The sequence below is a fragment of the Syngnathus scovelli genome, chromosome 4 (assembly GCF_024217435.2).
Source record: "Syngnathus scovelli strain Florida chromosome 4, RoL_Ssco_1.2, whole genome shotgun sequence".
Classification (NCBI taxonomy): Eukaryota; Metazoa; Chordata; class Actinopteri; order Syngnathiformes; family Syngnathidae; genus Syngnathus; species Syngnathus scovelli.
This window is the reverse complement of record NC_090850.1, coordinates 18,757,249-18,782,513: the sequence shown is the minus strand read 5'-3', so window position 1 is coordinate 18,782,513 and position 25,265 is coordinate 18,757,249. Positions and strand designations below refer to the sequence as shown.

Genomic DNA, 25,265 nt, shown 5'->3' with positions numbered 1-25,265 from the left:
TGGTATGTTTGCTACAATTTGGACATCTCCTTTTTGCTCCCTGTTGAGTAATTTTTTTTTAAAGGGGAGCAAGCCAAATAATGTGCAAAATAAGATCCGACATTTAAAAAAAAAAAAAAAGAAATCTGTATTTACAGGTGATTTTATGGCGGTATATAAAGGCATAAGAGTTTGCACAAAATGCCACAATAAAATCTTTCACTGCTGCAGGCAATTTGTTGCAGTACCTCAATTAAACAGATGATGCCGCTCTTTGATCATAATGTGTTCAGGTTGCCACCCATTTCTTGTTTCATGCTCTGAAGACCAATTTCAAGGCCTTATGGTTTTCATCTGACGTCGGTACGTTTGTGTTCTGTCTTTTGAAATATCCTAAAAAGGCTGTGCATTTAAAAAAATGATAATATGTATTCATATGTCTTCCCCGAGTAGAAGAGGCTGGAGGAAAAGGCCGGCGGTCCCCAAGATGCACACCAGGACAAAAACCCACAGGAAGATGCGGTCGATCACCATGGCGACGTATTTCCAATCATCCTGAACCTGTGATATGTGCGACAATAAACAAGTAGGTGTTTGGTATACTTGAAATGACAGCTATTCATATTTTCACAATCGCAAATCTCTATGTCTAGCAGCGTATCAAGGCTGACCTGTGAGAGGCAACACTATGAAAAGCATCTCTATAGTGAAGGAAATAAAATAAACAGTAATGGAAGAAGCTAAGCTAACTGTTAGCTCAGGTAAGAACATCTTGGTTTGTGAAATCAACCAAGAGAGGGAAAATGCTCAAAACGTGTTTGCGATCTCTCACCTCCTTGGCCTCATTTTGCATTCTCATGTTCTCTGCGATATACTTGACGCTCTCAATGGCCTCCCTGATCTCGGGGGAGAACGGCAGAAGGGTCAATACTCCCGCATCCAAAGACTCCGAGCTGGAGCCTCCGCTAAGGACCCCTAGGCAGCTCAAGCCGCTGCCTCCTCCGGAGTCCGTTGGCAGCTTCCCGGACCTCTGGTGCCAGCAGCGTTCCTCGCAGCACAACGAGCCCGACCCGGCGCTTTTGGCTAGCTCGTTTGCGTTCAAGTTGTTGAGATCGGAAAGCTCCGTGTCATTCGGGGGCTTCTGCCGGTTAATCAAGCTGGACACCACCCCGGAGGCCAGAACCTGTGTTTTGTGTTGAGACCCCGAGTTGTGAGCGCCGCACGGTCTGGGACGGATCATCTGGACGCTCTCGTTCGTCTTCTCCGGGTCTCTCTCCGGTCGGGTCATGAACATGACTTTGGGAAGCAGGCCCAGGAAGACGCCCCGCACCCACCGCGGCATGGTGTGCGTTTTGGGCGTGCGGTAGTGGACGTTCAGCACGAAGACGGTGATGACGATGGAAAGGGTGACGAAAATCATGGTAAAAAGGAGATATTCGCCGATCAGCGGAATGACCAACGATGTGGAGGGGATGGTCTCGGTGATGACCAGGAGGAAGACAGTGAGGGAGAGCAGCACAGAGATGCAAAGCGTGACCTTCTCGCCGCAGTCGGACGGCAGGTAGAAGACGAGCACGGTGAGGAAGGAGATGAGCAGGCAGGGGATGATCATGTTGATGGTGTAGAAGAGCGGCAGACGGCGGATGTAAAGCGAGTAGGTGATGTCCGTGTAGATCTCCTCACAGCAGTTGTACTTGATGTCGTGCTTGTAGCCGGGGGCGTCGATGATCATCCACTCGCCGCTCTCCCAGAAGTCCTTGAGGTTGATGGTGGAGCCGATCAGCACCAGGTCGATCTTGGCCTTGTCGTAAGTCCACGAGCCAAACTTCATGGTGCAGTTCTGGTAGTCAAAGGGGAAGTAGGTGACGTCAATCTTGCACGAGCTCTTGAAGATAGCGGGAGGGATCCATGTGACCTCGCCGTTGTACCGAAGCAGAGCTTTCGTCTTGTCATCCACCTGGAAGTCACCGACTGCACTGTGGGGAGAAACGGACGACGAAGGTGTTCTCTGAGGTGAGTTTATTTATTTATTTTGCTTAAAAATAAAAAACAAAAGACTCACTTATTGTAGAGCACGATATCAGGCTTCCATATCCGGTTGGACGGCACACGTATGAACTCGACACCACCGAAATCTCTTGGATTCCATTTGAGTTTGTAGTCATTCCAGATCTAAAACATTACCAGTAAAATATTTAAGTTTAAAAAAAAAACGGAACAATAATAGAAATAAAACAACACAGATAATATCAGGATTCTTCTGCCGCGAAACTCATTTTCATGTAAATTTACCTACCGAGCAGGTGACAAATCAAAACCATTCGGTGGCTCAGTGGTCGATAGAAACATAAAGATTTTAGTGCCTGGCGCAAGATAAAAGTTAATACAAAAAGAGCACATAAATTGCACCATATAACCGAAGATGAAACATAACATCATTCACACGCTTTGATTTTAAACGCCTCCTCCCACTCCCTATAGAAACAATAAAAAGAAGAGACAAGTTATTCAGTTAGCGCTGAAAGTAAAATGTGCTTAACGGCCCTTTTTGCTGTTGGCAGTCCTCGCAAGAGTCTTAAAGGCACAATAGAGAGGCAGACAGCGGGTGCTCTAAAACTTGCACTTGATTAAATGTTTGGGGGGGGTTCTTGTCACCTCCCTTTTAGTATGAATGAAAGTGTCTGCACAAAAACAAAGGAGTAAAATACGTCATGTTTAAAACTGATAGACCCGAGGTACTATATGGGACTCTTCATTAGGTACACTCAATCCAATAAGAGCAGGATCAAAAACTTTTAGAAAATAATGCCGTATAGTGCAAATGCAAATACGAACAATGATAGGAAACTGGATAAGAATTGTAATTTATACCACAAAAAAACTGAATTAGTCATTCGTTCACTGAACTGAGGTCTTAAGCAACTTCAGAGATGTATTTTTCCAAATTTGTGGTCCAATTCGTATGACTTGTAGGTTTGTCCTGATCTCTTGATTTATGTCAAATAATTAGCAAAGACACCAATGCACTTAAACAACAACTGTCACCCTTCATTTAAAATCCAATGCATCCATTTCCTCTGTTTATCTGAGCCCAAGTTGTGATGCCTATCTGGTTTTAAGAACCTGGACTATAAGACATTTTCTCCTCATCTCCATAAATAATTCAAGATTGTTTTCGTCATGCCCCATGACAGAGGAATGGCTCCATACTGGGCACCCTTTGGTCCAATTGGGATAGTGAACTTACGTGTCTTAGCCACAGGTTTGTCTCCATGATCTGGTTGACTTCATCCTGAGAAGGGAGCAGCAGAAAGGATTTTAGAACAAGACATGCTGGAATATTTTAGCTGCAAAAACAGAAACAATGTTGTCTCGGCATAGTGCCCCCCACATGATGCTTGTGTGCTCCTTGCATTCTGGGCTGAGCAGGTGCATTAAACTAAGTTGTGAATTTTTTAAATTCTCAATAAACTTAAAAAAAAGGTACCTAAAAATACATATTCAGTTTCCTGGCTTTGACTTTCCATGGCAGGCAGTTTACTGGTACAGAGAATTTTAAAACATTTCTTTAGCTTAATAGCATAATTGCCCAAGTCATTTTTGAATGTCCAGGAAAAAAAAAATATTCAACAAACAAGAAGAGTCCAGTTGCTCGCCTCGTTGCACTCTTCAGTCATCTCTTTTATTGATATTAACAGTAAATTCAAAATCGAGCAATTATGTGAGTAGATTAACAATTCGTAGCGTCCCATTTACAACGGTGCCCTTCCAGTCATCTGCCGCCACTCTCTGATCAATATGAATTTCAGCCAAACCCAAAATTGTCAAGCTGCCAACTTGCACTGTTTCTCATCGGATGCAATTCCTACTCACCACTTTGACCAGCTGCGACATGGAGACCTCAAACTGCACAATGACTGGCTCAGACACGTTCTCCACCGGTCGAATAAACTGGTTGTACTTGGAGAAGATGACGGAGAAGAGCTTGTGTTCACCCTCTGAACATGCACCTCCTGAGGTCACAGGACAGATGGATGGCCACAGACAGACCGAGATACAAAAAGTATCAAATAAAAAGACACAAACTATATTAAAAAGTAAATATATACGTATCATCATCGATCATCATCAATCATAATCATTAATCAAATAAAACATGATTTGACATTTTTGTAAAATAAAGAAATGCAATTTCAGAATGCTCATTTAGGTTGTAAAAAGCATTTGTATAAAAATAAATGTAAAAAGCATACAATTTTGTGGTGGGTGTACAAAACAGACAAAGAAACAAAACTACTACTTTAATAATAATGTAATTTATATAATCATTTATTTTGTTTTACACTTTTTCTGGGGATGACAAAAATTGTAATAACCATTATAGTTGCCTATGTTGCAGGGTTAAAACAAACTAAACTGTGTTTCCAGTAAATCCCTCTATGTTAAGTCACAGAACAGGAACATTCTGACTTACCCTGAAGATGCAACCAAAAGACAGAACAGGTGGACGCAAAAAAGAGGCAAAAATTGCCTTTCATTTTCCTGGATGCTGGACGAAGGCTGGATCCACGCTCGGAGAAAGTCAAGAGGAAGAGTGAAAGGATGCAGAGAAGGAAGGAGAGGGAGGGAGGGAAGGCTGAGCCAGCCTCTGACAGAAGCTTGATTGCTACGGCAACCTATGAGAAGCTGATGTGACACAAAGCCATAGGTTCCTTTTACAACCTGTCCTCTATTTCTCGGGGTAAGTATGACTTTTAAAGTGTATGACTTTGCATTCATTTTCTTAAAATTCAGTTGAAGGTATTGAGCACTTCAGTTGCAGGCCTTATTAAAACCACAGCAAAAATCTGGTAAAATCTTAAAATATGAGATTTTATTTATTATTATTATTTGGATTAATAGTAACAGTTGTAAGAATGCAGAATTATAAGACATATAAGATTACACCTATTTAAAAAGTTCACTTAGCAACTAAATAGCAAACAACACTAAGTGGCGATTAAAACAGATAAGGACAACGTGAGTAAAGTTTCTCTGTCAGTTTTGTGAGGATTCATTTTAGAAATATGCCTGTCATTGTGCTTCTCAGCATCTTTTTTCCCCCTGAATAAACGCTCCACTTTTCCTCCTGCCAGAATGATTTTCCATGATGTCCTTCAGTGAGACGAACGAGCTCTCCGTTCGATAAATTTAGAGGCCTTCGCCGACATGAAATGAGGAGGTGCCATATGGGAACTCCAGCGCTGACACCGGACCCGTGAGAAAATATTGCTCCATCATAAAAATGCTTTGTGAGGTTTGTTTTGGCGTTGTCTATGTGGTGGCTAATTGTGTACATCCTATCCATCACACAGACGATATTTACAACAACAACAACAAACAGATTGAAAAGTCACGGTCTAGTAAAGCGTATAATAAAATGTATCTCACCCTAGTAGCTAATGACACCAATGCATATTAACGATGCATCCCTTCCGATGGAACAACCGTGATCTGCAGTTATTTTTAAAAACAACAAAAAAAATGTCATTAAAGTCCATTTGGACAAAAAAAGAAGGTGGGGTTAGTTAATTGCAATCTCGTGATGAAGCGTTGGCGAAATGGGCGACAGTCTGCAGAATCTCGTAATGAGCACACTCAGCACCATTTAATGAGCGGTGAATCTAGTGTGTGTGTGTGTTCGTTCTATTTGAAGTACCAGACTAGTATAGTGATAGTGTTGAAATAAAATCCTGATCTGCGATAAATCGATTTTATCGATTAATTTGGGTCATCTTTTGAAGCTATACCGTAGTTGAGTCTGATATAGAAAGATTGTCTTGAGGTGTGTATTTGTTTATTTGTTGGAGCCAATAGCACATTTATTGAGATACTGATGATACATATATAAAGCCAAAGTGTATTTAAAAGGAAAGTTTTTTATTAGGGGTAGGCCTTTATTTATAATAACATTAAATTACAATATAATTAAATAATATAATTACTGTAAATCTTTTTTAGTTAACCAGTGTCTGTAAAAATGTAAAAGTAATGATCTGAGTGAGAATGAGTCCGCTTGCTTCGCATAACTTCCAATGTACTTTATACAACGGTGCCTTGATTTATGAGTGACCCGACTGATTTTTTTGCTCGGAAGAAAAATTCTAGATACAAGCGCTAAATGGTGACTACAAACTCAATTTAAATCACTTCACAACAAGAAGCAATTTGGCAGATAGTGAACAATTGCGCACACCAGAGAAATCACATTGTGGGGCTGGAACCAATTAATGGCAATTCCATTCATTTAAATGGAGGAAAATGATTTGGCCTATGGATGATTTGCTTTACAAACATGGTCACAAAATGAGATAAAACTCGGAACTCAAGGCACCAGTGGGGTGTTCTTCTTTTAACAACACTCATTCAGGCATTTTCTTCTCTAGCGTCGCAAAAAATGCCAAAGAAAAAGCCAATCACGCGAGTTTAATCCTTAATTCCTGTTGTCCCGCAGACTTGCGACGTCTTCTTCCCGAACAAAGATGGTAAAAAACCCACACCAATCAAATGCGAGGCATCTCAGAGGTGGGCTGCTGATGTTGGTGAGACACCTGACTCTGGAAGAGGGGCTGGAGGAACAAGCCCAGCGTGCCCACCACGCACACAATCACGAAGATCCACAGGAACATGCGATCCACCACCATGGCCACGTACTTCCAGTCTTCGACCACCTGCAAGCACAAACGGGAATGCATCTAAGGGGTGAGTGGTTAATGTCTAAATTGCCTGTTGGATTTCAAACTGGTTGCCCCACTATTGTCCCTTCCGCCCCAATTCCCGCCCATACTTAGTTGATTTTCGAAGTTCCTCACAGGATCCCTCTAACTGTGGTATTGATTTGTCAGGAACGACTCAGGTCGGATATTTCAAGCATGATACGTACACTTTGATCGTCATCTTCCGCCATCATGTGGTCCGCTACAAAACGCACCCCATTCACCGCCTCTTGGACGTCTGTAGCTAAGTTTGAATTGGTTCTAAGATGGAGGTCCAAAGAACCAGGAATGCAATCCGTAGACCACAACTCGCCTCTGTTGGGGTGGCTAAGGCCCAGAGTGGGGGCACTTTTATGTCCTAGTGTTGAGAAGGCGGAGTCTGAAGGCAGTAAGGCTGAAGTCGTCTTGGGAAAACCAGTTTGGGATGTGACGGGGCAACCCAAGCCCAGAACTGTCCTCCTCGATCTCTGTTTTCGCAGCCTATGAAGGGCAGCGTTATTGTGAGGGCGTCTCATGAACAGCAAGCTCGGCAGTTTGACCAGAAAGATGAGCTTGACCCAGGGGGGCATGGTGTGGGTGCTGGGGGAACGGTGGTGGACGTTGAGCACGCATACGCTGGTGATGATGGAGAAGGTCACCAGCACCATGGTGAACATCAGGTACTTGCCGATCAGCGGCACATCCAGAGATGTCGGGGGGACGATCTTGGAGATCAGGAGCAGGAAGACGGTGAGGGCTAACAAGACGGAAATGCACAGGGTCATCTTCTCGCCGCAGTCTGAGGGAAGGTAGAAGACCAGGATGGCTAGAGAGGTAATCAGCACACACGGAATGATCAGGTTGATTGTGTAGAAAAGTGGCTTCCTCTTGATGATGAAGTCATACGTGACGTCCACATAGGTGGCATCCAGCGGGTTGACCGTCCGCCGACCTGGCAGCGCCAGGATGTCCCACTCGCCGCTGGGCGTGAAGTCATCCATGCTGGCCACCTCCGTTTTCAACATCAGGTCGATCTCGGTGTGGTCGTAGGTCCATGAGCGGAACTTAAGGGTGCAGTTTTGCTGGTCGAAGGGGAAATGCTTGACCTCGATCTTGCAGGCGCTCTTGTAGATGGCGGGCGGGAGCCAGTTAATGCTGCCGTTGGAGAGCACAATGACGTTGGTGAAGACTGTCACCTCGTACGTCCCGTCGGCACTACGGGAAGACAGACATTAGCACCTTGATAAGGAACTGGCTGAAAAATGAATCTCGAAGGGATATTGTGCATTGGCTCAATCCCAATAGATCTCGTCCTGTCCTTTCCTCCTAGAAATTCACGTTAACGAGAACCAAGACGTTTCTCAATTGTCTATAAACTGGTATGAGATAAATTGTGAAAATAACGGATACCATGGTTCGTGGAATTGCTACTAACTTGTTATAGAGGACGATATCAGGCAGCCAGACGTGTCTGGAGGGAATGCGCAGCTTGTCGATTCCTTCGTACTTGGCGGGGTCCCACGATAACCTGTAGTCTACCCAGTGCTGAATGCAAAAAGAAGAGTAAGTCGGACTTTCCGATTGGCGTCCATCTTTATCGGTAAATAATATTATCGTGTCGAAGCTGTAGGCTCCGTTTGAAATGTTAAGAATGCATACGGATTAATTTGAGTTCAAGATTGTTCATATTTACCTGAGTAAGCCAGACATTGGTGGTCATGATCTGCTCCCTTTCATTCTAGAATTAACAAAGAATTAACAATGGAGTCAAAAATGATTTCTACGTTTTTACATAGCTTGAACTAATACGTACTACGCTGATGAGCTGCGCCAGAGACACCTGCAGCTTCACGGTTACCCTTTCGGTCCGGTTGACCGCGGGGCGGATGAGCGGATTGTAGCGGTGCTCGCCTAGCAGCCAGTTAATGAGGCGCTCCTCTGAGTCGGCACCGCCACACCCTAGACCGACAATTTGCTTTCATGACTAACAGTACACGTATTCCAAAAAATAGCACATCGTTAGAGAACAAAAAAAGTTAGTGTTTGTCATGTGATTTATTTTCTATTTATGAAAAATAATTGTTTTTCACACAAATAATTATTGCAATCATTATATATCAAGTTACATAGTTTAGTTAAACCTGTAATAAGCCTGGCTAAATTTAGCTCCGCCCCCCCATACATAGCAAGTCTCTCAGTTGAGATGTATCACTTCAACAGAATTCCTTGAGATCAATAATTATACTACATTCTAATTTTGACACCGCTTTTGTGGCATCTTAGAATGTTTCAGAAAGGAAAAAAAAAACGCAAATAGGTGGGTTTTTCTGTGAAAAGATACAAATGGAGGATTTGAGAATAGAACCATAAATATGTGGTGGGTTATTGTATTAGCAAAACAAAATGAAGTATGGTTACTTTTCATCCATGTAAATATTATGCAAAAAAAAAAAATGTTGAGTGTTTGTGTTGCATCCGAAGGTGCTTCATAAATGAACCCCATTTCCCATCAGTTAACTCAATAACAAACTCTATAATTGGAGAGTCCTGTTCATGTTGAATTGCTACCATGGAGAACTTGAAAGTCATCAAGTGTGACCTTTTAGAGAGAAAATATGACTTGACGCATCAATGATCACAATGTTGTTTCGCTTCCAAACTTTGTAATGGCTTTGATGTTGTTGTTGTTGTTGTTGTTGTTGTTGAGAACACACTGTAAGTCATTAGCAAGCCAAACACCGCCCGTCTAATGGTGCCATACATGCTAGCACATCTGAGCCTTCTGTGTTCTGGCTGGGATGCCCACCATGACTCGTACCCCTGCTGCTTCAGTTAGCAGATGGCATGTTGTCAAGACCTCAGGGGATCACAATCAAACATGACAACAGGCAAAACCCAAGTGAACTTGCTATTTCACCCGCTGTGTGCTTGGTTGGCGTGTTTTTATTCATGTGCACTGAAAAAAATGGAGTTTAGGAGATATAAGGCGACTGTCAAATTTTTACTTGAGCTTCTTTGAGTTGCTTAGTTTTAATTCATGGATAAGGCCCAAAGTAAAGTTAATAATTATAAAAAAAAAGTCATTTTGGTATTCGACAAGTGCCCCTCCCATTGTTAAACTAAGACGGATTGGGAGAGCACATTGTTGACTGGACAACACACTAAATTCTAATAATACATGTCACGGTGTAATTTGCGTAATTACCAAGCTATGTTAATAAGATCAAAATCCACCCCAATAAACCTGAAATGAATACATAATTTAAATAATGACTTCTGCTATGCTGGATTTGAGAAAAAAATCCCCCGTTTTATTTAAGTATAAACAATATTCATGTTCTACAAATAACATCTTATATTGTTCATCTATTATGACAGCGAAATTTTGGTGCCTTTAGATTTTTTTTTTCCTCATGAAATACATGTGCCCTGATCAATAAAGGTCGTAACACAGCATCAGAACACACTTAAGGTCCACATTTGCATGAACCATAGTGTGCAAAAGTCTTGGGACACAGTACGACAGAAAATAATTTATTTTTTAAATAGCTATTACAGTTGCCTATGTATAAAGTACTAATGAGCTGAATAGGACTTACCGTGTATTAAAGTGAAGATACACGCGACAATAACGAGATTAGTCGTCATTTTAACGGTACCATGTAGTCATCGGGACCAGTGAGCTTGCGAAGTCTCAGAGCGTCGCTCCTCTGGCCGGACAAGCCGCCAGCGGCGCACCCCGATAAGGATCCAGCAGCATGGAGCGCTTGTCTGTAGACAAAACCGTCGGCCCAAAAAGTGTCACAAGACGCTCCATTGTGATATAACTTAGTAAAAATTAAAAATTAAAAAAACACCAAAAAAAAAGAAAGATTCGTGGTGCGTACTTTGGTGGTTCGTCCGTCCGTCCATCCAGCAGGAAAAGTGACGTGTCCGCTCTTGAGGCGTCTCAGGCGGCTAGTGAGCGCCCAAGACCTGCCCAGTTTCTTTTTAGGCTGGAGCGCTCATGTCTTGTGTCGGTTCTGTTAACAAAGTCTTTCTTGCATCCTTCCACTCTATATTCAATGAGGCAATGTGCGTATGTTTTAAACACCAAATTTTGACAGAAATACTTTTAAAGATATTTTAGTCAAATCTTTCCACACAATTGCTTTGGTTTTATGTACACCCCTCCCCACCCACAGAAGGCCAAGCACCCGTTATTTATTTTTATGTATGTTTGGTGCTGTAAACTTATTTTAACAACTTTGGGTCCTATTAAAAAAAAAGACTGATGTGCAATCGTAAGTCTTCAGCGCCAATTCTATTCCAGGGGTTTTAAATACGATTGAATTATTTTTATATCATATTTTTGTAACTTATTGTATTTTTTTTTAACATTTTTCTTTAATTTTACTTCAAATTCTATCAATTTTATTTGAGGATAGGTGGTGTTTAATTAATGGTGAGATGATGTTGTTTGAGTTTGCTATTATTTGCCTCTCTAGTTCTCTGGAGCTTCATAAACCCAGCAGGGTTCCCCCATGACAAACTAGGTTTCAGGTGTGGGGGACCAGACAAAGCACGGCTTAGGAGTTTGATCACGTCTCGGGGGAGATGATGGGACATTGAGTCCAAGTGTTCCTTGTCTCAATTGTTGAGGAGCTGTGCCTTTCAGCATGTACAGTATGTGCGCTCCGAGTAAGTGTGATGGAAGAGAAATCACAGAAGTGCTGCCATCGCATTGCCGTCTTGCACCACTACCCCCCCCCCACCCCCACCCCCCACTCACACACACACACACACACCAACGTACATATATCACACCGACAGTTCATTACCTGGAGTGCTGCATGGGCTCCAGCTCCCTGCAACCTCGCCCTCATGCGAAATTATCGACTGATCCTGTCGATTGCTTGTCTGATTGATTCATGATTTGCAACCTATTTTTACCGCATAGAAAATCATGGAAATATAATTTAGGCCTATTTGTCACCGTTATAAAGATTTGATAGCTTGACAGGCATTTTGTAAGTAACGTTCTTAACTGTCATGTGAGTGTAAATTCAACAGATTGAGTCACTCGGAATTCTGAATACACGTGACACGGAGGCGTTACCCTTTCCGATTGCAATGCGAGGCTGTCGAGAGTTGAATTTCAGCTTTTGCTTGTTGTCTTTATGCTTTATGATTGGTTATATCTCCTGTCATTGCAAAATTATGTTAAGTTCAATGAAGCCTTTAAATTAATTGTTCAAGCCCTGAAATGTTTCTGGTACTCCACCGCTTTACTCTGTGGAGTATGTTCCTTTTATGTTTTAGAGTTAAGTTAAGTTTTGCTCAAACTTATGTTGAATGATTGAAGAAAGGTCGAGTTCACGGGCCTGCTGAGACTTATCTGCCAGATACAGAAGGTCTAATGTATCCAAAATGATTGCTTGGTCTGAAAAAGACTGTGACATAACCTAATGTGGAATATTTTGGCTGACTGAAAATATTTGTGTTTGGTGTCCATTGGTGTTTTTCTGACTAAAGATTTGAAGGGCAGCTTTTATTACTCGAAGTACTTTAGGAGTGGAGGTGTAGGTGAAGAAGAATTCAACAAAATATTTAGCCTTGGTAGGAAGAGAACTATTTAATGTTACATAAAGCTTTCATACAAATCAGAGCAGGGCATACGATTTAAACAATAATAAAAACGTCAACATAAAGCAAATAGGCAGAGAACATCTTTCTCTCCATGCAAAATCATGTATTTTTCATAAGTCTGCTTGTAATGGATAAATGGACCACGCTGAGCCGATGTAATCGGATGAAGGTTATCTTGTGGAGCCTCCGAGTTCCGAGGGATCTGTTGTTGCTCATGCGACTTAACCAAGTCAACTGGATCCATAATTGCATTCGAAGCACAGTGTATTTACTTTGTTGTGGCTGGAGGCAACATGAGGCTGCTGTGAGAGTCCCGTAAATGAGCGCATCACTCCCCTAATGCCAAAACGGTTTACAGGGCCGGAGGGATAGAAGGGGGGATGGGGTGGGGGGGGCTGGCTGACAATGGCGGAAAAAAAGCCCAGACTTCTAACAATTAGCTAAAAGGACCCATGTCACGTTAATCAAAGCTGGTCTACTATGACTATGCTGTCGACGTGTTAATGTAGGTTGGTCCATACACAGCCATTAAGGCGCTTCCTGAAAACTTGAGCTAGCATACCTTGAACTAGCGTCATATTACTACATAATGTTATGTTGCTTTTTGTCTGTTACGTGTCATTAACATTTCCAATTTTTAAAAGCTTTCGTTAGATCGTTGGAGACACACACATGACCTCATCCCAGGACATAAAGTGTTAGGACAAAAGAGGGCTAGCTAACTTTCCCATACCGTGCCGATTTGGCTGAAAATGTAATATTTTAATATTTCCATCCATCCATCGTCTATTGCGCTTTTATTTATTACATTTACGACTGATCGAGCTGAACACACACATGATGATCCCTTTGATTAAATTTGATTATCGGGATTTTCTAAGGTTCTTTTGGTGATTTAAGACTCTTCCTTTACCAACCACAAAAACAATGTGAGTGAGCTAACAAAGCAGGCTTCTCTTGAACCTAACCTCGTCCTTGGGGGACTTTGCAAGAGTGAAGAGCAGAATGAGAAAAGTTGCAGACATATGGTGGCTGTGCTGCTGGGAAGCAGTGTGTGGGTGATGAACATTTTACACCAGTGGCTGACTTCACAACAGAGGGGGTAAGAAGAAAGACAAAATAAAGCTCTCAAGGGGAAGCAACTCACCATCTGGATTGTGGGGAGCAGTGACATATCCAATTTGGCTCTACCTGTGCGTGGACCGCTTGCAAACCTCTCTCTCTCAACGGGACCGCATCGTGCACGATGAGATCAAGTCACACTCTTGCACAAATCATCCTCTTGAAACACAACACATCCAGGCGGCTTATTTACATGCACAACACCGATAAGCATTGATTGGATCCGCACAACCTCCGGAGGGTCACACTCCGTCATACTCAAATCTGATCAGCACTGACGTCACCGACAGCTCCTGTTTTTCCGCAGAGCTCTGCATGTAATCGCGTCTCAGTAGCTCCAATCCGATTTTGATCAACTTTTATTCTCGACGTTATGTCATAATTGCATGATGTGCTTTATGTCTAGGAAGTAATGTAAGCCTTCCTCTCCTTATCTATAGACTGTAAGGAAACCGCAGATTGAATTTAGGAGGTCATGTTGAGTGCTTTCAAATCATCTGTCTTCTTCTCGTGTAATATGACCGCTCGTGTTTTTCCTGCCTTCAAGTGACACGCCAACTCCGTGCCTATTAATTGGCTAATCTGTCTTCTCCGGAGACTTTTCATTAGTGACACAAGTGAGACAAGTTGCCCTGCTGGCTGATTACCGCTGTCTGGTTCAAATAACACAACATGCCAAGAAGCTTCCTGATCCTGCTTGGTTGCTTCACAATTCAATTGCTAATTTAAATTCATTTTAATTTTGATTTTTTTACAAATTAAACTGTGTATATTGCAAATAGCAAATTCGATAGCACAGAGTTCTAGTAGTAGTACAGAAGTTTTTGTCATGATTTGTTATTATTGTTAGCAAGCTAGTTTTTAGCCATGATATAATCACTGTTGCCATCATCTGATAAATAGGTGAGTTTTTCCAGCGACTATTACTTTATTCGTAAAAGCCATGATGAGGTACATTTACCATGATTAGCAAGAGAGCACAATTGTACAAAATGTTTTTTCCTCAACTTGAATACCTCAATACAAGTAGACTCTCTGTATTGACTCCATTACAAACAGGAAAGCGACTAGTTAAGCTTCAACAGCCAAGCAGCATGTTTCTGTCGCATATCACACACACATACACACACACACACACACACACACACCCCGAGACATGGGTGCAATTATGTGCGCAAGTGACGATTTAAATAGAGCCGAGAGACACTCCATGCTGATTCCACCACAACTCAAGGTGACATTTACTCGGCCTTCGCCCCTAATGGCCCTCCACACACTCATTGGAGAAGCACTTAATCTGACTAAGACGCATCGACCATTGACAGGGGAGTTTTTTTTTTTTTAAGCAGAATTACTCTGTAAATTTTCAATATACTGTAAAATAACATGCAAAAAAAGATCATAGTCATGTTTTAAATGTATATTATCTGTTTACTTTAAGAAAATGGCATTTTCCATGTGTGTGTGCCTTGAGACAATCGGAACAGTGCTGTCACCACTTGACAAAGTGCTGGTGAATCAGCAGCACGGACGAGTGAGGGATTGACATTTAGCCATCCGAAGCTAAGCGCCTATAGTGGCGAGCACAACTTGACGACTTGAGTTATAAATGTTCCGGCCACAAAACTTGATGACTTGACATTTCGCCAAGTTTTCGCAGTGTAGTACTTGACTTTGACTGGAGTGCATGTCCACGACTGAGACACTAGATTTTATTACATGTAGGCCTATCAAGCCTCCCGTTGAAAATTGGTGCAGATACAGATAAAAGTGCAAATTTCGTTTTATACAAATATACACCCTCAATAATTTAATCCTATTAAGGAGAAGATATACAAATATTTGTAAAAAGTTTACAAAATGTAACACGTTAACATTTATGTTAATAACATTTGTATTTGTGTGCTATTTCATAGCAAGCCGTGGACTTCCCGACACGTCAGCCATCATCTGTGGTGAAATCGTAAAGGTTATGAATGGCAGGCAGTGATTTGCCGAGATGGAATGAGGTGACGAATAGGGCTTTTAATTAATTTTTTGCCTGGCGCTGATGCAGGGGACAGAGGAGAAGGATAAATCAGAGGGGACAAAAGCAATCTGTTTCTTTATTAGTGCGTACATAAGAGCCTGGACGTGACGGAGTGCATGTCAGATGCATCTTTTACCACTGACATGTCTATACCATATTTGGCCATTACATTTGTTTCATTTAACAATGGTAAAATGTAGTTTGACTAGAATGTAACACAGTAGGGCGCAGACCTCTACCAATGCCAAACAAAGCCAGAAGTAAATTTTGTTCAGTGGTATGAAAAGTAAGTGTAGTCAAAATGTGCTCCAGTCATCACTAAAAATGTAAGAAATGCAATAATCATAATCGTAGTAGTAGTAGTAGTTCTTCTCGTTGTAGCTGCTATCGTTGTAAAAAAAAAACGTTATAATAATATTTTGTTAGTATACTAATTATGCTAAATTACTGAAGGGAATTTTGAATTGTGCTGCCATAGAAGGCACATTTTGAGTATGTATTGAAAAGAATGTCTTTCTTGTTTAGTGCAATACCGCCCTCTGTTGGAAATGTTGTACTAATACAGTACAATTATCTAAAATTTCTATTTGGACCCGTGCTGACTAACCTCATAATTCTTTATCAAATTATGAAATACTGACTTAAAAATTAGAGAGAGGGGAAATAAAACCGAACAACGGAGTGGAATCACAAATGTGCACTTTTATTGGAAAAATTTAATAAAGTGCCGCAACTTGATTTGAAATAGTAAATTACAAAATCCAAGGGTGACAACCATAAAATAAGTGTTAAAAAGTCAAATATTTTGGTTCAACTTTTGCCTTGGATCCCGGGCGGTAGAAGGCGCGGTGGATTATGGGATGCTGCGGGAACAGCGAGCTCGCGGGACGCCATCTTTAAACCCCAACAGAGAGGCCAACTACGCTAACAGCAGATGAACCGAGATGAAAAACACCGTCCCTCCTCCGGCGGATTATTTCCACCCACAGCGGGGTAGCAGAGCGAACCGTGCGCTCGCCCGCCACTTCAATGAATAACGGGGGCGCCGTGCCATGGGAGCGAGCGGACGAGATGAGCGGACGGCGTTTTGCAGCCTTTTAAGACGCTTGTCATCATAGGCGGCCAACAACAATAGACAGAAAGACAACAACAACGCACTAGCATGCTAACGTGCTGAATGCGAACATTAGCTGCTACGTCGTTGAAAACATATCAAATTAAGATTAACTTGAACCGGACGCTTTCCACGGAAAGCTCCGGGTCGTTTGGACTCACACAGAGGAGCCAGAGCGACAAGTTGTCATTGCTGGGATTCATAAAATAAACCTGGATATATATTTTTTTTCATTTTAACTTTTGTTTTTGCTTGTGGCTTAAGCTAGCTGCGAGCTAAAGCCCCGGTTTCTTTTCCCCCTCCCCAAGCGGCCCGGCCGGAGATGCGTGGAAGATGTCGGTGTCGGGGCTGAAGGCCGAACTGAAGTTTTTGGAGTCTATTTTCGACCCAAATCACGAACGATTCCGGATCATCGACTGGAAGCCCGACGAGCTTAGCTGTCAGTTCAACGTAACCGGGGAGAAGCTGCTGATTATCCACTGTAACATAACGGTCAGTATGGCACGGCGATTGACATGTTCATTGGGAGGGGGGGTTAGCAGGCAAGCTATGGTTAGCCGTGAAAAAAAAAAAAAAAAAATGCTAGTCGAGTTGCTAACACTGTGTGCTCATGATACGCGGGGAAATATCTAGATAGATTAGATAGATATTATATTTATCCACAAGGGAAATACATTTGTCGCACTCCAATGTGCGAGTCCTGGCTTGCATGGTGAATTTTATATTCATAAACTGGAGAGTATAATCTAGTGTTGAAACCTAATCTACTTTTCATAACTAAACACACACGGAGCTGCTTGGTAAAATATCCAAGACAAATATTTGAGATCGAAAAAGGGGAGAGGGAGGTGCCATGCTACCAAACAATAAATTTTGCAAATTCATTATATATAAACACACGCACACATGTTTAGGCCCAATAATGTGAATTGGATGACTTCCAATGGCACTTGTGTTGATCTCTCATATTTGCTATACAGTATAACTTGTATAGCTATACGCCAAAGGTATAGCTGTCTGTAAACAAAGTAGACTCGCTAAATTGCAACTTGTGGACTTAAACCTGCTTTAATTTTGTGTGTAACAGGAGTCATATCCATCCACACCGCCTATTTGGTTCGTGAACTCTGACGACCCCAGTTTGGCACAAGTTTTGGAGCGTCTGGAGGATGTGAAAAAAGGCAGCACGTTGGTAAATATCCCCACCATATTATGCAGAGCCCTTTAGTGTCTACATAACATCATCACAAGACCAAGATGAGCCCTGGTTGACTTGTGTATCGAGGCAAAATCTTGTGTTTAGAATATTTTTTTGTTCCGTTTCAGGGTTCATTCAAGGTCGCAAACGGACGCAAAGGCGTTTGCCAGACATTCACCAACAGTATTAATAATCTTCAACAGTATTTCCTGTCGCAAATAAGATTTGAAAGTGTTCAAAATTTCCTTGTGGCAAGAAAAATACCTTGCGTGTGAGATGCGGGTTTCAGGTTTATGTGTTCCAAAAATAGACAGAAACAAGCATGCATACAGATGTGAAAGCTAAAGCAGCCAGGAGCATCTGCCAAACACACAAAATTGCCTCCCAGTTAATTTTGCGCTTTGTTTGTATATGCTCAATAAATTATTCATCATTACATCCTCTTAATACACAAACACACACACGACTTTTGCTTTTGTCTTCTCCAGCTGTTGCAGCAGTTAAAGAAGCTGATTTGTGACCTCTGCCGGCTGTACAACCTTCCTCAGCATCCCGATGTGGAGATGTTGGACCAGCCGCTCCCCGCCGGCCCTGTTGCACAAGACAGAAAGGTACGACAGACTTTACTTATTGCACATTTTAAAAATGTAGCCCGATAAATTTTGATTACCGTGCAACAACATAGTTTGCAATTTTAATAACGTGTATGCTTGTGTGTAGCATGGGACAGAGGAGGTCACGTCAGAAGAAGAAGAGGAAGAGGAAGAGATGGGAGAGGTACCAATCTTTGTACTAGAACACTTCCTGTTTATAAGAAGGAGATTTATATGACAAGAGCCAAACACTCCTCTTTTCCCCAATGTAATCATACTAGTTAACATTTCAAGCATGATTCACATCTCGGGTCTGCTCTCCGACAGGACATCGAGGACTTGGACCACTATGAAATGAAAGAGGAGGAGCCCGTAGAAGGCAAGAAATCCGAAGACGATGGCATCGAGAAAGAGAATCTGGCCGTCCTGGAGAAGATCAGGAAGAACCAGAGGCAGGACCACTTAAATGTGAGTCGGGCATCTTCACATGTTTACAGAAGAGGCAGTGTTTAATCACCTTTTACCCAAAGCCCAGCGAAAATTGCTATAACAGCAACTTTGTGTAATTTTACTCACAATAAAATGGTGACACTGTCAGGCGTGGCAGATGAAGTCATTATTTTAAGCAACGTCAGGAAGAGAAAGTGTGGAACTTCACTATTGTATCAACAGTGAGACAGAAGCGAAGTAGGAGTTCACAGGCAGTGTGAAAGGTGGATGGATCTGTAACAGGCAGGGAGGAACCTTTGTTTAACGGCAAGTTTGGAGAGTGGTGTCAAGTTTGACATGCGACACTCACTTCTCCTATCGCATTGAGCTGAAAGCAACCTTTACTCCTTCAACACAAACGTGTCCATTTCCGGGAGTCCCTTGCATATAGGCGGCGCCCTGCCTCTCTAAAAAATCCATTGCTACTTCACAAGGTGAAGTCTGACCTCAGTTGCCAGTTCAAGTCTTTGCTTTTTTTTCACCCCACTTCAGACCTGCTGCTTTGACTGATTTGCTCAATTGGTTTCAGGGGGCCGTGTCCGGTTCCGTGCAAGCCTCGGACCGCCTGATGAAGGAACTCCGGGAGATCTACAGGTCTCAGAGTTACAAGACAGGTGGGCTGCTTTGCACGCACACTAGAGATTCAATACAGCTTTTTTTGCATTTACTTTTATAAAGGTACACTACACTACACTACACTACACTACACTACACTACACTACACTACACTACACTACACTACACTACACTACACTACACTACACTGAAGGTACCCATTTGGTGAAAATGTGTATTTTCTTCATTTTGTACGGAAGGCATCTATTCGGTGGAGCTGGTCAACGACAGCCTGTACGAATGGCACGTCAAATTACGAACGTGAGTGAAAATTGGAATGAGGGCTTGCTTTTGTTTGGGAATACCGGCTAATGAATGTCTTGTTTGGTTTACTGACAGTGTGGATCCAGACAGCCCCTTACACAGCGACTTACAAGTCTTAAAGGAAAAGGAAGGAATGGATTACATTTTACTCAACTTCTCCTACAAAGTGAGTACTTTGAAAATTCTGGGGTAACGTTGCGACGGCATCAACAAAAAGGCAAAAGTTTAAATCCACCGTGTTTCCTTCTTCAGGATAATTTCCCTTTCGATCCTCCATTTGTGCGGGTTGTGTCGCCTGTGCTGTCTGGGGGGTGAGTCATTCAAAATGTGATGCTTGATGGTGGGTCATCAAAAGTTGCAAATTTCACGTTGCAGAGTGAAATTGACTTTGGGCACTGAGTTTAACAAAATGTTTCAAGATAATTAAAGCGAGCAACATTTTTTCCCCTTTAGCTATGTTCTTGGAGGAGGCGCCCTGTGCATGGAGCTTCTCACCAAACAGGTCAGTTATTCTTTATTATCGTATTAAAAAAGTGAAAGCGTGCATTTTTTTTGTTTAATTTAATTAAGACCCTTTATAACGGCACCATCACTTTCTTGCCTGCAGGGTTGGAGCAGTGCCTATTCAATTGAGTCTGTCATCATGCAGATCAATGCCACTTTAGTCAAAGGAAAAGCCAGAGTGCAGTTCGGAGCCAACAAAGTAAGTGAGCGCAGTACTGACTGTTGTTCTTCACATGGATTTTTTTTTTCAAAAGACATTTCATTAGCGTCGACCCCATTGTCAGAATCCGATGCGATACAAAGACATTAGAGATGCGATTGTTAACTGATTGAGTTCAATTGACTTGATTGATTATAATTGAGTCAAAAAAGGAGTGCACAACTCGTCTGTTCATTGACTTTAGTAAAACTATTTTCCCGTGTAATGAAGCAGAATATGACAAGCCCGGGGGAGTTTTTATTTTGATCAGCACAACACTGGCGTAGGTAACAGAAGTTCAGAATGTCCAAAATAAAATTCTCAATGTGGTTATATTATAGTCCAGTTTTGTTTGTGATATGTGTGTTGTCCGAATATTTTTAATTCAATCAAGATACGGGAAAATGAATGCTCCATTGTGAATTTATTTTTTTTAATTTTCCTGGACAGACAATATTTAATAAAAAAAATTCATAATCAAAATAGTTATCCCAAAACTAAAATATACTCCAATAATTGAATGTAATGACGTATTAATATTATCAGCCCGACTCAATGATAATAACTAATTAGTCCTCAGACAATATTGCGCAATAATTGATATTAAGAGTAGCCGCGTGTGCAACAGTTTTAGGACATAGAGTATATTGATTGCTAATGTAATCAATTTTGGTGATATGGGGTAAAGTTGGTATGCATAATACTGGTGCAGTGTTTGAATCCAGCTTATTATATATTCAGCACTCTGCCATTTTCTTTCATTTTTATGCTTCATCTCTCCCCCCTTGCAGAACCAGTACAATCTAGCCAGAGCACAGCAGTCCTACAAATCCCTCGTCCAGATCCATGAAAAGAACGGTTAGTACTCCTTTTGATTTGATTTGATTTGATTTGATTTTTTTTAAACGAGTGATGATAAGTAGTTCAGAAAATGAATAGATGGTTTTCCGTGACATTTACGGAACATTTGAACACTACTGAGCTGCTAGCTCGCTTCAATGGATTGAATTTCTGAAATAATTACGCCAGTGTTAGAAAGCAGCGTTCTGTGGCCGCCCCCATTAAGTCACAGCACAGACGGACGAAAATTGTCTCGACAGAAAGTCTGGCACCAAAACAACATGAGGCGAGTTGGTTTTTAATATGAAAAGAAAAAAAATCCACTCAAATACTGTTAGAAATGGATTACTTGATTATCGTGACAGTAAAATAACCTTGCACGAAGGTTTGTCAGCCCCTTTCAACTTTAGCGAAGACCCAAAGCGATATGACGCAAAGTCACTTTGGTGACCTTGAAGTCGTGGCTGCTGTCACATGCCATTCACTACTTTTTGGCAGTGTGTCACTGACAGTCACATGTCCTGCCCTCCAAACCAGGCTTGACTGAAGGTTTGCAGCTCAGAAGCCACATTAGCCACAAACATTCAGAAATGTATTAGGTAATTGAATTTATTCATGTCAAATTATTTTCAGTTATTTTTTCCTTCTCACAAAATCTAATTTAATGGTGTTGTGCAAATTGCAGATCTTTTACCTCATATTACAACTTTATCCTTGTAATATTAGCACTACTGGTATTGTAAATTTAAAAAATGTTGGAATATTAGGATTTTATCCTTAAATTATTATTATTATTTTATCACATTTTTGTTTGTTTTTCTGATAAAATGGTCACCTTCCCCAATATTGCTGGTTCATTCTTGCGTTAGGAGTTTCACTCGTGTAATGACTTTGGTTTCCATTTTTTGGTGGAAGTTGTCCTAAAATATGACTCAATATCCTTACACTGACCTCATCTTAGTTCAGTATTTTTTTGTGTGACCCCAATTCCACCCCCGTTATGATAAAAAGGTGCTCATGTGATGAATCTGTTGTTGCCTCCAGGATGGTACACACCCCCAAAGGAGGATGGCTAATATTTTTCTCCTACCTGCTCTGGATTTATTTTCCTTGCGACCAACTTGCCCCACACACCCCTCTCCCAATTTTTTTTTTTTTTTTACGGTTTTGATTGTTGAGTGAACTTCAAGCCAAAATTCCTCATCCGGTGACCAACCAATGAGAAACAAGAAGCACATAAGCAAATATATCACACCCCTCTGCTTTGGACGCCGATGCTGCCGTCGTATATTTATCTCCTGATGGAAACTATGAACTACACAAAACGGCTGGCGTCGGCCATCACCGAGGCTCCTTTTTAACGGGACGCCGCCTATTTGGCTGGACCACACCACCGCGGTGGTGATCAATGGCATACCTCCGGACCTTCTACATTATGGCGAGCCAGCTTGCATTTGGACTTCTTTTCAAAGCCCAAAGGCTTCAGATGAAGAGAACATTGACACCTCGAGCCTGATGTCGAGAATTCCACACAAATAAACGGACTAAATAGGACGGCGTCGGCAGCCCCACACTGTAATCTAGCTGCTTTTAACGCCCCAGTGTAATCATGTACATTTGTATTTCTGCAAGAGGATGTTTATAATGTAACCCCGTCTCGGGTCCTCGAGGCTGTGTACACTCGTGTGCGCTGCGACCATCGACAGCAGCTTCCCTCTTGGAATGAAGAAGTTGCCACACGGTTACTCTTGCATAAGGAAACTAAAGTACGCCATATTCTTATGTAAGACTAATGACTACTGCATTTGTTTTTCTTTTTAATATTAATTGGATATCCGGGTGACAATAGCCTCTTTTACACAGAAAGCCTGAAAAAATCATCGTAGCAGTTGAAACTTTAACTGGGAAATATTGTCAGTATTACCGTAATCTTGTCACCTTCTGTCCGGAGGTTTCAGAATACCTTTGGTATCCTTCTTCTATCACGGCTCTGATACTACCTCCGAACGATGACATCATGGCCACCTTTCTGTGTCAGCGCCGTTCATCCTGAGCGACGATACGTGACGGGAAAATGCTGACTTTTGCAGGCTGTGTAAAAGGGACCATTGACCCCTTTGATTGATGGCGCCTCTATATCACGACTGTCCCTGGCATTCCTGAGGCTTTTGGAATATTTTTTTTTTTTGTCATTCCTCAAACCGGATGAACCTCAATCAGGCTATGCATCTAATCGTCTTTTAATCGGTCTGCTTAGTTCTCACAAGCCACAAGGCCATTCTTTCTTTGTGGACATCTGATGGTGGGGAAACAAAAAGTGACCTCCCCGAGTTATCCTCAATGGTCTTTTCCTTTTCCTCAACTCTCAGCAATAGTCTAAACTTTACACCTCACTTCTAGCGGAAACTCTTTACGCATTTGCGATGTTGAGTGATCCCTTCTACGTGTTCATTCCATGTCACCCACTCCCATCATGGATATTTAGTGCTGTTACCAACTTTGTTTTGAAATAGGATGTTCTCAAAGGGCAGCATAGGAAACTTCATCGCAAGTTGTGTTTGGACAGAAATCGCCACAAATGCAAATATATTTTATGACCGAACAAAAGCACCAAACCGTCATTCCCCAGACTACAAAACCTCGGCTGCCCCTCCCCGTATCTAGAACAGCATAGACGCAATCCGTGTTCATGCTGACATCTTGTGGGGTTGCTGGGCCCAAACTCAGGAATACATATCACAGACGTAGCTACGGATCTTGAAAACGCGCATTCCGATCATTGACGTGCGTGCGAATTTAACCCAACTCCAACAAGTTTCTGAAAGACAAAGCGAGGCTTCGTTGGGTGGAAATCTAACATCTGTATATTGGCAATATCCGTGTGGAACAGCGTCGTCATTCCTCAAAGGCTTCAAACTTAGTCAAGACACACTTTCATCTTATTCTGGACTTGTTTTTAATTAGTTTTGGTCTCCAGTTGCGTCTCAGCACTTGGCAATGATTTCGTGTTGCCCTGCGTGTAGAACCAGTTTAGAAGAACTTACAGATTGCTACTCAGCATCTTGTTAAGCCCGAATCTGATGTGCACTGAAAGCAGACCCGACAATTCCCAAAACCGACTCCGATCCAAAGTCGGAACCGATTCCGGTTTTATGTTCCACAAAACCGTGATTGGCCCTTGGCTTTTTAAGTTATGCACTGGTGAGCATGCATTGCATTTGGTTTCAATATTTTTGTTTTGTTTCCCCCACTGCAAGGGTGAATTTGACCATGTAAAGTAATTTGTGAACTTGCATCAAGTTTATGAATAAAGAATTAAATAATAATACACCTGCACTTTGTTTATTATGACCTCCTGCACTCTTCACCCCGACTGTTTCTGAGCAAATGGAGGAGGAAAACCCTCTGGATAATCTTTCAAGAACACTCCGACAATCAGACCGTTGGGGACATTGACGAAAATGGTTGGAAAAAGCTTCAATGTTCTCCCATGGTGTCATGTTGTTTTTTCCCCAGTGGCCACTAGATGGCAGTAGAACAATGTCAACAGTTTCCTTGCTCCATGTGAAGGACAACTGAAATCTTTTTGGGTCACTCACGTTTCATGTTGGCTGCGTCACTGAACAAGAAAAAGAGCCTTTTTTTTTTTTTTAATTTGTTGGGAATTTTCATTTGGAGTCGGTTGTATTTCTGTTATGGCTTTGAGGGCCTCTGGGGGCCATCTTGAGTCCATTATTTGCTACAGATACACATAGAAGAAAAAAAGAACTAAAGGCCTCAAGGGGCCCAGAGGAAAGAAACAGTCCATCTCTATGATTAAAAGTGTCCACATGGAAGCCTCGATGGGCACAGCTTCAAGCACAGACTGTATCTGTGTTTGACGCTGTTCACTGGACCGTTACATTTTGATTTTGGAGTTTACCAGCCTTCGGTAGACACTCGACATGATGTGATGAT

At 41.9% G+C, this 25,265-nt stretch overlaps 3 protein-coding genes across 3 annotated transcripts; 1 reads left to right on the top strand and 2 right to left on the bottom strand.

Annotated features, from left to right (window-relative positions):
• Nucleotides 1-411: 411 nt before the first annotated feature.
• Nucleotides 412-4,551, bottom strand: chrna3 (cholinergic receptor, nicotinic, alpha 3). The gene is made up of 6 exons (XM_049718469.2): nucleotides 4,454-4,551; nucleotides 3,853-3,992; nucleotides 3,227-3,271; nucleotides 2,042-2,151; nucleotides 812-1,955; nucleotides 412-540 (listed from the first exon to the last, which is right to left on the bottom strand). Exons 1-6 carry the CDS (start codon nucleotides 4,515-4,517, stop codon nucleotides 412-414), a joined length of 1,632 nt encoding a protein of 543 aa, XP_049574426.1. The 5' UTR covers nucleotides 4,518-4,551.
• Nucleotides 4,552-5,268: 717 nt separating this feature from the next.
• chrnb4 (cholinergic receptor, nicotinic, beta 4 (neuronal)) lies at nucleotides 5,269-10,530 on the bottom strand. The gene is given in 7 exon segments (XM_049718492.2): nucleotides 5,269-6,689; nucleotides 6,902-7,928; nucleotides 8,149-8,258; nucleotides 8,407-8,451; nucleotides 8,527-8,672; nucleotides 10,313-10,454; nucleotides 10,456-10,530. Coding segments are annotated over 7 exon segments (1,713 nt in total). The 3' UTR covers nucleotides 5,269-6,521.
• Nucleotides 10,531-16,360: 5,830 nt separating this feature from the next.
• LOC125967410 (ubiquitin-conjugating enzyme E2 Q2) lies at nucleotides 16,361-24,636 on the top strand. Its single transcript, XM_049718486.2, has 13 exons — nucleotides 16,361-17,098; nucleotides 17,694-17,798; nucleotides 18,293-18,415; nucleotides 18,525-18,581; nucleotides 18,725-18,865; nucleotides 19,416-19,500; nucleotides 19,702-19,762; nucleotides 19,841-19,931; nucleotides 20,018-20,076; nucleotides 20,219-20,267; nucleotides 20,373-20,468; nucleotides 21,260-21,326; nucleotides 22,353-24,636. The coding sequence occupies exons 1-13, from the start codon at nucleotides 16,940-16,942 to the stop codon at nucleotides 22,382-22,384; spliced, it is 1,125 nt and encodes a 374-aa protein (XP_049574443.1). The 5' UTR covers nucleotides 16,361-16,939; the 3' UTR covers nucleotides 22,385-24,636.
• Nucleotides 24,637-25,265: the final 629 nt, after the last annotated feature.

Coding starts and splice junctions, on each gene's coding strand:
- chrna3 (XM_049718469.2), bottom strand. CDS start 4,517: ATGAAAGGCAATTTTTGCCTCTTTTTTGCGTCCACCTGTTCTGTCTTT. Junction 3,272..3,852: donor TGTCGCAGCTGGTCAAAGTG/GTGAGTAGGAAT, acceptor CTCCCTTCTCAG/GATGAAGTCAACCAGATCAT. Junction 1,956..2,041: donor GATATCGTGCTCTACAATAA/GTGAGTCTTTTG, acceptor TTCTCCCCACAG/TGCAGTCGGTGACTTCCAGG.
- LOC125967410 (XM_049718486.2), top strand. CDS start 16,940: ATGTCGGTGTCGGGGCTGAAGGCCGAACTGAAGTTTTTGGAGTCTATT. Junction 18,416..18,524: donor CTGTTGCACAAGACAGAAAG/GTACGACAGACT, acceptor GCTTGTGTGTAG/CATGGGACAGAGGAGGTCAC. Junction 19,763..19,840: donor TGGCACGTCAAATTACGAAC/GTGAGTGAAAAT, acceptor GTTTACTGACAG/TGTGGATCCAGACAGCCCCT.